The sequence below is a fragment of the Mobula hypostoma genome, chromosome 5, assembly GCF_963921235.1.
Source record: "Mobula hypostoma chromosome 5, sMobHyp1.1, whole genome shotgun sequence".
NCBI classification, from domain to species: Eukaryota; Metazoa; Chordata; class Chondrichthyes; order Myliobatiformes; family Myliobatidae; genus Mobula; species Mobula hypostoma.
The window spans coordinates 187,833,591-187,846,080 of NC_086101.1; the positions used below are offsets into that span (position 1 = coordinate 187,833,591).

The 12,490-nt window shown below is 40.9% G+C and overlaps 1 protein-coding gene across 1 annotated transcript in view; it reads right to left on the reverse strand.

Annotated features, from left to right (window-relative positions):
- The window catches only part of rgs12b (regulator of G protein signaling 12b), a 183,482-nt gene that overhangs the window by 42,184 nt on the left and 128,808 nt on the right, over nucleotides 1-12,490 (reverse strand). Inside the window, exons 7-11 of the mRNA XM_063049526.1 lie at nucleotides 10,467-10,610; nucleotides 10,038-10,217; nucleotides 7,728-7,872; nucleotides 5,131-5,246; nucleotides 2,493-2,687 (exon numbers count right to left, since the gene is read on the reverse strand). Coding sequence (XP_062905596.1) covers nucleotides 2,493-2,687; nucleotides 5,131-5,246; nucleotides 7,728-7,872; nucleotides 10,038-10,217; nucleotides 10,467-10,610 — 780 coding nt within the window. The remainder of the gene's footprint in view (nucleotides 1-2,492; nucleotides 2,688-5,130; nucleotides 5,247-7,727; nucleotides 7,873-10,037; nucleotides 10,218-10,466; nucleotides 10,611-12,490) is intronic.

Below are 12,490 nucleotides of genomic sequence, written 5' to 3' on the forward strand. Positions count from 1 at the left end.
GGCTCATGGTGTGGAACGATGACAGCTTGGCAAGGTCGTTCTCTGTCATGCACCAGCATTCTGACTCGTACAAGAGTGTGGAGAGAACACAGTTCTGGTACAGCTTCACCTTGGTGTGGATGCTAAACATAGAAACATAGAAAATAGGTGCAGGAGTAGGCCATTCGGCCCTTCGAGCCTGCACCGCCATTCAGTACGATCATGGCTGATCATCCAACTCAGAACCCTGTACTAGCCTTCCCCCCATACCCCCTGGTCCCCTTAGCCACAAGGGCCATATCTAACTCCCTAGGTATACTTGGTTGATCCCCATATTTTGCTCATTAATCTGAAGACATTTCTAACTTTGCTGAATTTGCACTAAATGTCATCCTTGGTCCCACCATCTTGCCAAATGATGCTGCCCAGCTAGGTGAATCCAGTGGTGCTGAGTAAGTCGACGGCATATGCCTTGATAGGACAAGCAGAGTCTACATTGATGGTCATTGTCTCAGTCTTTCTCTGGCTGTTTCGAGTCCAACCCTGTCCACCATATGTACACAGGCACTGAGTTTTCTTTTGCACCTGCTCATACGTATGTGATGGTAATGCAAGGTCATCCACAAGTTCTCCTATCGGCACTCAATCCTACGTTCTGTTGCTTTGTTGATATCTAATGGTTCCCTGTAAAACATTCTGAATAATTCAAAACAGTCACCTGGAATTCCTTCACAATTTAATTACCCTATGGACAATATGTACCCTCTACTCTGACCTCTTTTGGATATCTAACTATTCATTCACTCAGCTTTAATAGCAAAGGCTTCACTTATCTTTGTGGACACAAGAGACTGCAGATGCTGGAGTTTGGAGCAATGCACAATCTGCTGGATGAACTCACCAGGTCAAGCAGTATCAATAGAAGGACAGAAACTGTTGATGGTTGGAGTCATCTTACACTACTCCACAGTCCAGCAACCATGTCCAAATCTCTTCTTGCCACTCCCCTCTCCGCTCTCAGTCTTGAAGCAAGATTTCAACCTGAAATGCTTAAATTTTCTTTCCTCTCACTGGTGCCGCTCGACGTGCTGAGTTTATCCAGCAGATTGTGTGTTTCCTTATCATTGCCTGAACTCTAAAGCCTTCTCCTTAACTTCACCCTTGGTTTCTCTTCACATCCAAACACCTCTCAAAAATCTCAGTATGACATTTTCAGTTAATTCTGCTGGTACAGCTCCGCAGTTGCTTTGACCTATTAATCTATGACATGTGTACAATGTTTAAGGCACTTTATAAATGCAAGTCGATGCTGTTACGGATTAACATACACTCCAAACCAACTAAATCAGTGGTTGTGATATTTACAGAGAGGCTTTAGAAAAGTATGTGGGAAACCCTGCAAGCTTGGTTCTAATGAAACATATGTTGTTATCTTCTGTTTTGGGGTGGGTGGCAAAGAAGGAAGTGGCACTTGGAAGTAGGGAAGGGATTGGAGGGTTTGCTCCTGATCATTTCAGGAGAAAGTGAGAGAACTCTATTGATGAGGTAACTTTCAATTCTTGAGTGTCACAGCAATGCAAAAGGCATAGCCTTCTGCCATCAGCAGCTGTGGGCTCCATTTCAATGCCAGATTTCCTGAGCTCTGGAAAATACAGCAAACAATTATTTAATTTAAATCAATCCCCAACTGCATTGTGAAAGTCTCAACAGCCTAAATGTGAAACAGCATGCAAATACCATCACAAAAAAGGCACGACAGCACCTCTAGAGGTTTGCGCAGATCTGGCATGTCATCTAAAACTTTCAAAAACTTCTAATGATGCACACTGGACAGTACCTTGACAGGTTACATCACAGCCTGGTATGGAAACACCAATGCCCATGAACGGAAAAGCCTAAAAAAGTTGTGGATACAGCTCACTTCATCACAGGCAAAACCCTCACCAGCACTGAGCATATCTAGAAGGAGCACAGCCACAAGAAAGCAGTGACCATCAACAAGGACCTCCACCATCCAGGCCAGGCCCTCTTCTCACTGCTAAGGAGGTACATGAGCTTTAGGTCCCAAACCACCACCAAGTTTAGGAACAGTTATTACTCTTCAACCATCAGCCTCCTAAATCACTGTGGACAATTTCACCCACCTCAACTCGAAATTGATTCCACAACCTATGATCTCACTTCCAAGGACTCTACAACTCATTTTCTTAGTATTATCTGTTCGTTTATTTGTATATTTATTTATATTATTTGTGCAGTTGCCTTCTTTTGCACATTGGCTGTTTTTCATTTATCCTATTGTCTTTCTCTGTTCTACTGTGAATGCCTGCAAGAAGATGAATCTCAAGGTGGTATATGGTGACATACAAGCACTTTGACAATAAATTTACTTTGAATTTTAACATCTTCTCTCATTTTACATTTTATGTCCATGAGAAGGGGGAATTGTGCTGATACCAACTTAACTCATTTTTCAGTAGGCTGGAAAGGGTGCACAAAGCAACTTCACGTACCTTGTCACCTCCAACCAGAAAGAGGTCTACAGCTGCTAACTGGACCTGCAGCTTTTCACACAGATCAGTCAACAGTTGCCGAATAGTAACACCAGACTGAATAGAAACTGTGTGCGAGGAACCATCAGGAAGAATCACAGTGCAGTGCTTTGAAGACTTTTCTCTCTCTGTCACAGGCACTTTGATGGAATCAAACTTTAGGAGAAAGGAGATTTTCAATGAGAATTGAATAACAAACAAGCAAATGGAATAAAATTCGTAATATTAGACTTTAACCCAGCATTACCCCTAGATGGAGAGGTGGAGAGGTCAGTAGTTTTAAATTCCTTGGTGTTATCATATCAGAGGAGCAATCCTGGGATCAGCACGTAAAAGCCATCACAAAGATGGCACAACAGCACCTATATTTTCTTAGAAGTCTATAGTTTCGCATGTCAACAAAACTTTGACAAACTTCTATAGATGCACAGTGGAGAGTATCCTAACTGGTTGCATCACAAAGGCTATAGAAAATGGTGGATACAGCCCAGTCCATCACAGGAAAAGCCCTTCCCACCACTAAGTACAGTTGTATAGTTACATTGAGCACTGCCACAAGAAAGCAGCATCCATCAATAAAGACCCCCACCATCTCTTCTTGCGATAATGACTGGGCAGGAAGTACAGAAGCCTTAGGTCCCACATCACCAGGTTCAGGAACAGTTATTACCCTACAGCTATCAAGGTCCTGAGCCGGCGTGAATAACTTCAATCACCACTACTCTGAATCGATTCTACAACCTACAGACTCATCTTTCAAGGACTCTTTTCAACACACATACTCAGTATTTTATTTTCATAGTTTGTCTTCTTTTGCACATTGGTTGTTTGTCAGTCTTTCTTTAAGTATAGTTTTCCATAAATTCTATTGCATTTCTTTTCTTCCTGTAAATGTCTACAAGAAATGAATTTCAAAGTAGTGTATGGTAACACGTACACACTTTGATAATAAATTTACCTAACTTTGAACTTAAAACTTAAAGAATAAAAGAAATTCAGTTGACAATTTGTGATAGTTGGAGTTGGAAACATTCACGAAAATATGGTAAGTTGTCAAAAAATGGTCAAAGTATCACAATCATATTGTGTGCATATATGTTTTTGTCTGTATGCACATCTGCATGAATGCATACACATGCGTGGCTGACTATTGTACCAGTTAACTTTAAAAAGTGTAGAACGTTTAGCACAGTGTGTTTTTTAGATTAAACTACTTAATTCATCAAAACACTGATGCAGAAGATCACACTATGGTCTAGAAATTCTCATCTTGGGTCTTGAGCAACACACACAAAATACTAGAGGAACTCAGCAAGTCAGGCAACATTTATGGAGAGGAATAAACAGTTGACACCTGGGTCTCAAACCCAGATATTGGTAAAACCCAGATATATGTATTGGCAGTCAAATTGTGCTACAGGTACTTCTTTCCTGGAGGTGAGCTCTGGACAACTGGCAGGGAGGATGACAGAATCAGAAGTACACTGATGGTGGGATTGGTTATGCGGTTAGGATTGGCAGAGACGTTAAAGGTTTCAGAGTGCGTGGGGGCAGCAGGTTGGGAAGTCAGGACTGGATATTTTAATTGATCATTTCATGAGCTTGTGAATTATACAATTCCTTAGCATAACAGTTTATGTACTGTATATCTAGGACATTCAAGCATGTTAATGATCTCTGAATAAGACACGAGATTTGTTACAATAATGTAAAATATTCAATGTCAGTTTTAATCTGCTCGTTTCCCTATTACCTTGATCCCTTTATCCTACTCTCAAGCTGTCAATTCCTTGATAAACATCAGTTTAACGTGGCATCTTGATTGAAATCAACCCAATGTGCATTTTAAGTGAACTTTAATAGGGCAATCTGATTGTGATGTACTTCTCCCAAAGTCCACCCACATGTACACTTCTGAGGGGATCACCACAGAGGGTTGCTTTCCCCAATGAAACTATTGAAAGGCTCAGAAAAAAGCGTAAGGTGGAGAATATGTTTCCAATAGTGGGGGAGAATAGAACCAGAGGGCACAGCCTCAGAATACAAGGACATCTCTTTAGAACAGAGATGAGGACAAATTTCTTTAGCCAAAGGGTGGTGAATTTACAGAATTCATTGCCAGAGATGGTTGTGGAGACCAAGTCATTGGGTATATTTAAAGCAGAAGTTGATAGGTTCTTGATTAGTACGGGCATTAAAGGTTACGGGGAGAAGGCAGGATGTTGAGAGTAAAATACATCAGCCATAATAGAATTGCAGAGCCTAATGCCTAATTCTGATCCTATGTTTTATGGTCTTATGAAGAATGTAGTGAATTGTAATGCCCCTTCTACCACTGAAGTGCCAGTGGCTTTATTAAACCTTGAGTGTATCTGAGATATATGAAACATACCTTCTACCAGCATTCCAAGTACTTATATTGAGTAATTTTGAAATAAACAGATTTAGAGATTCCTTTCTAATCCTAATGTAAACCAGAGCTGCTGAAACATTATTAACAAATGAGTTCAAAAGTGTTTAAGAATCAGATGCTCAGCAGAAGCACCTCTACCAGCTCTGGTACCTGGGACAGCTACCAGCTCTTTTTTTTTGCACTAACCTCTTGTCTGTTATTTCCTGGACTGCCAACCGTTATCAACTCAGTGCTAGTGGATGAAGATGTTGATCCAAAGGATTCCCGATGCCATGGAAGCAGCCCATTACTTGCAGAGAGGTCTAGTGAGTAAAACAATATTCACTGCATTAACTTCAAGGAGCTCTTCAGAACCCTTCGAATTTACCCACATTCCCATCAATTCCCCTCAGATTCTGTCACATCTACACACAAGCAGCAAATTAACCCATCAACTTGCACATTTCTGGGATGTGGGAAGAAACCCATGCGGCCTCTGGAGAATGTTCAAACTCCACACTGAGAGGATCTGAGGTTAAAACTGAGTCCGGAGTGCTGGAGTTGCGTGTCAACAGCTCTACTAGCTATGCCATTTTGTGAAAATGTAACTTTACCAGCATGTATCAAAGTTAGAACAACACACACAAAATGCTGGAGGACCTCAGCAGGTTATCTATGGAGAGGAATAGACAATGTTTCAGGCCAAGAACCTTCACTGGGACCGGAAGGGAAGGGGAAAGAGCCAGAATAAGAAGCTGGGAGGAGGGGAAGGAGTACAGGCTGGCAGGCGATAGGTGAGAACAGGAGAGGGAGAAGGAATCTGATAGGAGAAGAGAATAGACTATGAGTGAAAAGGGAAGGAGGAAGGGCAGATCGATTTCTCTAGCTTCTGGTAATGGTTCCCCTCCCCTTCCCTCTTCTTTCATTCTCATCTCCAGCTTCCTTCTTAACTCTCCAGTTCGCCTCACCTGCCCATCACCACCCCTGGTGCCCCGTGCTCCTTCCCTTTCTCCCATGGTCCGTTCTGCTCTCCTATCAGATTCCTTCTTCTTTAGTGGTTTACCTTTTCCACCTATCACCTCCCTGCTTCTTATTTCTTCCCCACCTACCTGGCTTCACCTATCACCCTTCTAGCTTGTAGTCCTTCCTCTCCACCCAGCCTCTCATTCTGGCATCTTCCCCCTTCCTTTGAATTCCTAGTGAAGGGATTTGGCCCAATATACGTTGATTGATTATTCATTTCCATAGATGCTGACTGACTTGCTAAGTTCCTCCAGTATTTTGTCTGTGTTGCTCTTGATTTCCAGCATCTGCAGAATCTCTGTGTTATGATTACCAGAGTTAGTACATCTTTACCAGCAGACTCAAATCCTCCGGTAATAAAAGCCCAGGTGGTACAGTAACACAGCAGTTAGCCCCAGGGTCCACAAATATATCAAAGTTGGTACATCTTTACCAGCAATCTCAAATCCTCCAGTAACAGAGGCCCAGATGGCCTGGTAACATAGGGGCTGGTGTTACACTTTACAGCACCAGCGATCAGAGTTCAATTCCCGCTATTGTTTGTAAGGACTTTGTACCTTCTGCCTGTGATCGTGTGGATTTCCTCTGGGTGCTCCCACATTCCAAAGATGTATGCATTAGTAAGCTGTGGGCATGTTATGTTGGTGCTGGAAGCTTGGCCACAGTTGCACTCTGTTGTTTGTTAACACAAACAACATGTTTTGATGTACATGTGACAAATAAAGCTAATTCTTAAAATACCATTTGCCTTCTAATTACTTGCTGTATTTGCATGTTAGCATTCAGTGATTTGTGTGCTCCTAGGTCTGTTTCAACACCAATATTTTCCAGTCTCTCAACAGTTAAAAAGCACCCAGCCACCATCCCACCACCCCCCTTCCCATTTTGTGCATGGCCTCAAAACTTTTCATACAACAACAGGATAGAAGCCACCAGACCCAACCTGTTGTTATAAGAATATTGAATAGTCCCTTTGGACAATACAATGGACATTTGACCTCGCAGTCTACCTCATTATGACCTTGCACCTTACCGTCTGCTTGCAATGCACGTATTCTGTTGCTGTTATGCCTTCTTCTGCAGTCTGTTATTGCTTTTCTCTGGTACTGCAGTACCTCACACACTGTAATGAAATTATCTGTATAGATGGCAAGCGAAACAAAGCTTTACACTGTACCAATTTACAATTACACTCCACTTGCCATGTTCTTAGTCACTTAGATTTGCACTGAAAGTTTCCTTTAAATACTCTCCCTGCTCTCAATCCTCACTAGTTTTATGAAGCTGCAACGTAATTTCCTGACTCTTGAACTCAATTCCTTGATGAGTAAAGGCAAGCATGCCATCTGCTTTCTTTACCACCTTATCAATCTGTGCAGCTTTTCAAAACTATAGGGTGTTGATCATCTGAATATTGGGATATCTCAGCTTCAATCTCACAAACTTATCTGGCACTTCTTTACTAATTCAATTCAGTTCGGTTCCTTATTCTCTCGAGACTCTTGATTCTCTTGTATTTCTGCAGTTTCTTATTGGAGCAAACTTCAAAGACAAGTTGTTGTCCTCCCCTACATTTCCTTATTCTCCATTATAAATTCTGCCATGTCTTTAAAGGAACACTTATCCTCTCCAGTTTCTTTTCTGCATCACTACAGAAGCTCTTACAATCTATTTGCTCTAATATTCTGTCTTCCCTTTCTCTCTATCAGTCTGCCTTTACCAAGGTTAAAAAAGGCAGATTTTAGCACCACTGTAATATGTGCAAGATTAACAAAACTCACCAGCACGCGAGTCCCCATTCTCTTTCCTCTTCTGAATTCGTCCCAGGCTCCTTCGCGACCAGGAAAAAAATGTTTTCTTTTTATTGCCATTGTCATCTTCAAGTTCACTATTTAGTATCCTACTTGATTTTGGTTTTGTGCTGGACTAAATAAGAAACAAATCTCTGGTGAGTAAGGCACACGATTATAAAATTACCTCTGGTTGCACATGAGTTTGTATGTTATTATTTTGGTCTTATGAGTGAGGCAACTGCTTGAAACTGTCTGAAAATTTATTGAAACCTCACAGCCTTTCCAAGTTTCACTCTCTTCTAAGTTCTTGCTAAACCAAATAGTGATAATTGGCTTATTAATGTTACAAGTACCGAGATGCAAGGAGAAGCTTTTGTTTGCATGCCATCCAATCCAGACAGAACAAGCACATGGAGAAGGAAAACAAACCAGAATACACAATGTTGTGCAACAGTTACAGAGAAAATCCAGTGCAGGTAGACAAATAATGAGCAAATCTTGAGGAACATTACAAAATGCTGGGGGATTTCAGCAGGTCCGGCAGCATCCATGGAAGAGAATAAACAGTAGACATTTTAGGCCAACACCAATCCACTGCACAATAATGTTTAATGGGATGGGAAGGTAAATTGAGAGAACAGGAGTTTATCTTTATCCTAGAAGAGGTCCATTCAAAAGCTTAATAACAGAAGGAAAGAAGCTAGTAGTAATTGTTCTTAAACCTTTTTATTTTCTGCTTGATTGGGGGAGGGTAAAGGGAGAATTTCTAGGGCTGGTATACTTTGACATATGAAGTGGAACTGATGGATTGGTATAATATTGTTCAGTTTAGAATTAGGAGAGGAGATCTTATTGAAACTGAACAATTCTTAAAGAGACTAGAAGGGCCGAGATGGCCTGTTTTCGTGCTGTAATTGTTATATGGCTATTTGAATCCACATTTGATGCTTCCCCTGACAGGGGAGCCTGGGATCAGGGAACACAGTTTGATAATAAAAGACAGGCCATTTCCATTAGGATTGCTTTATTCAGAGGGTGATGAACTTTAGTAATTCTGTAACCAGAAGCTGTGAAAGCTTAGCCATTGTGCTTGTTTAACAGAGAGATATGTGCTTAGTGCTGGAGATTGGTGCTGAGGTAAACAACTAGCTGTGAGCGGTGCTGCAGACATGAGGGGCTAACTCACGATTCAACCATAATCATAAACTTACAGTCTTATTGCTAAGATCAGAGGACAAGAGGATGGAAACATTGGTAAGATATAAGCTGAGCTTTGATTGTATTGAACAGCAGAGCAGAAAGGGGCAAGGGTAGAATGGTGGAACTGTACAAACTTCTTCTTTGGTAGCTCATGTTCATATACATACGTTGAAGTCAATTTAAAACTTTACTGCCACGTTAAGGCCACACTCAGGTTGGAGGAGCAACACTTCATATTCCATCTAGGTAGCCTCCAGCTTGATGACATGAACACCGATTTCTCTAACTTCCAGTAATTTCTTCCCCCTTCACCTTCTCTCTTTTTTCCTCATTCTAGTTCCCCTCTCACCCGCCCGTCTCCTCTGTCTAGTGCCTCTCTTAATTCTCTTTCTCCCATAGTTCATAGTTCAAAGTAAATTTGTTATCAAAGTACATACATGTCACCATATACCACCACAAGATTCATTTTTGTAGTAAATACAATAAAATACAATAGAATAAAAAACAAACAACAAAGACTGACAAACAATATATAAAAGACAACAAACTGTGCAAGTACAAGAAGAGAAAAAAACAAAATAATAATAATAATAAATATGCAATAAATACCAAGAACATGAGTTGTAAGTCCTTGAAAGTGAGTCTACGCTATAGGTTGTGGAACCAGTTCAGTGCTGGGGTGAGTGAAGTTATCCTCTCTGGTTGGACAGCCTGATGGTTAAGGGGAAATAACTGTTCCTGAACCTGGTGGTTGGTGGGACCTGAGGCTCTTATACCTTTTTCCTGATGGCAGCAGTCTCACTATCCTCTCTTATCACTTCCTTCTTTTTTCGGTCTTCTAGCTATCCCCTCCCAGTTTCTTACAACCCCTCCTGGACACATATAGCTACCCCCTCACCTGGTTTCACCTATTACCTGCCATCTTGTACTCCTTCCCCTCCCCCCACCTTCTTATTCTGGCTTCCTTCCCCTTCCTTCCCAATCCTGATGAAGGGTCTTGGCCTGAAACGTCGACTGTTTGTTCCCCACCATGGGGAATGTGTGTGTGTTTCTATGGATTACCAGCATCTGCAGAAGTGCTAGTAGTTAACTACCGACCTTGTTTGGGGAAGAAACATTGGAGCGGTCCGAACTGGCACTGTGCTTTGAGGCTGGACTGCAAGGTATCTGATATGGATCTGGCAAAGCACGACCCTCCACTTCTGCCAACATACATTCTTGGTACAATGTTGACTTCAGGAAACGGGTATAGCTGTCAAACTTCATCAGGCTGAAAATCTACTTTGAAGAAAAGAAATGCTGTGTTATACGTATTCTTCTTTTCATCTTCGTGTGTTTGCTGAATGATCTGCATGTGTAAATGGACCATGAGATGATGATTGCTCTTGGATCAGAATCTAATATCACAGACTTAACTGAAAATTCTTTTGTCAAGATATTTTTAAATACTAGTGTGCTATTCATACAAATTATATTAACTTGAAGCTTTCCAGATTAGTAAATGAATACATGCACCTCTTGCTATACCTGCAACTGTTGCTCTTTAAACATATCGGGGTGTGGTGCATTGATGATATCGTCAGCTAACTGTGCCTGGCTGTCGATATTGACAGGGGTGACTGCTTTGTTGGACAAGAAATTGTTGTAGATCTCCCGAGCTCGAGACAAAAGCTGTGAACGACAGTGAAATTAGACAAACAACAAAGAGAATACTGGCAGTAAAAAATATCCAATTATCATTATCAACAAATGGATGATTTTCAATTAAATGCACAAAGAAAGTGAAAATTGTGATACATTTAATCTCTTCCTTACCATCTGAGCTAAACATTGGAATATGTAACTAATTTACAACTAGGTGTTTTGGAGAGATAGGGCTGAGTGCATGGAACACACTGCCAAGGGCAATTATAGATGCAGATACATTAGGGACATTTAAGAAACTCTTAGATAAGCACATGGATGAAAGAAAAATGGAGGGCCATGTGGAAGGGAAGGATTAGATTGATTTTAGAGTAGGTTAAAAGGTCAGCACAACAACGTCAAATGACCTGTACTGCACAGTTCGATTTCTTGCTTTGATCAATTATAAAGAAAGAAGTTTGGTAAAAATTTTCCCAAACTCCTTTCTTTATAATTATCAAAGCAAGAAAATTGAAAATAACAACAAAAAATTCTGTCAATAAAGTCAAATTGATTCGGCCTAGGCCTCCAAAAAAGATTAAAATGATGGATCTTTTCTCCAGCACCAGTTTTGCAAATGTAACCACTAAATAGCCAGTCTCTCCAAGTCAGGCAGATTGAAGTTAAACTAGCTTCACTGTGTTTTTGTATCCTAATGCATTCTATTACAAACTTTAATGTGTCAATGGACTGAGATTTTGCACAAGGATTTTTCTCAACACATCTGAAATAAAGAGGGCAGCATCTTTAGATTAAATCATATAGAGAGTACAATGCAACAAGCTAACTGCCAATCACAGCAAGCTAAACCCCCAGTCCAACACACTTTTCCCACATTTCCAGCATTTGCTTTTCCAAAGTTCCTTCTGAAGATGAATCAATCTGTATCAAAACTGTGAAATAATGAAAACACTAAGCAGTTCAGGCAGTATTTTTAGAGAGAGAAAAACAGAATTAATTTTAAAAACAATTCAACAGAACAATCTGTTTCAATCGTCTTACAATTCTACCTCTCATCATTCTTTGTACATAATAGCTATTTTCTCTCACCTATACGGTGACACAACTAGTACAGCTCCTGTCATACAGCATCAGAAACCCAGGTGCAATCCTGACTTTACTGCTGCCTGTGTTCTCTCTGTGACCACATGGGGTTTCCAGGATGCTCTAGTTTCCTCCCATACCCCAAAGACATGCATGTTGTTCGGTTAAATTGGGCATTTGATCACTAATTTAATTAGTTTGGCACATTGTGAGCCAAGGTGCCTGTTCCTTTGCTGTATCATTCTACATAAACCACTCCTAGTATAGAGATTATCAGTAGAATCTGGCTAGAGATGTTAATCGATAAGAGTGTGGGGGAGGGATGTAGTGTATTGGTGTGCTGAATGAACTGAAGGGGTTAATGTACGATTCATTTACATTCATTTCGAGAGGACTACAATATAAAAGCAAGGATGTAATTTTGAGAATTTATAAGGCACTGTTGAGGTCTCACTTGGAGTCTTACGAGCAGTTTTTGGGCCCCTTATCTAAGAAAGGATGTGCTGAAATTGGACAGGGTTCAAGGGAGGTTCACAAAAATGATTCTGAGACTGAAAGGCTTATCATATGAGGAGTTTTTGATGGTTCTAGGCCTGTACTCACTGGAGCTCAGAAGAATTGGGGGGAAGGGGTGAATCTCACTGAAACCTATCAAATACTGAAAGGCCAAACAGAGTGAACGTGGAGAGGATGTTTCCTCCGGTGGGAGAGTCGAGAACCAGAGGGCACATCCTCAGACTAGAGGGATGTCCACTTAGAACAGAAATTAGGAGAAATTTCTTTAGCCAGAGAGTGGTGAATCTGTGGAATTCGTTGCCATAGGC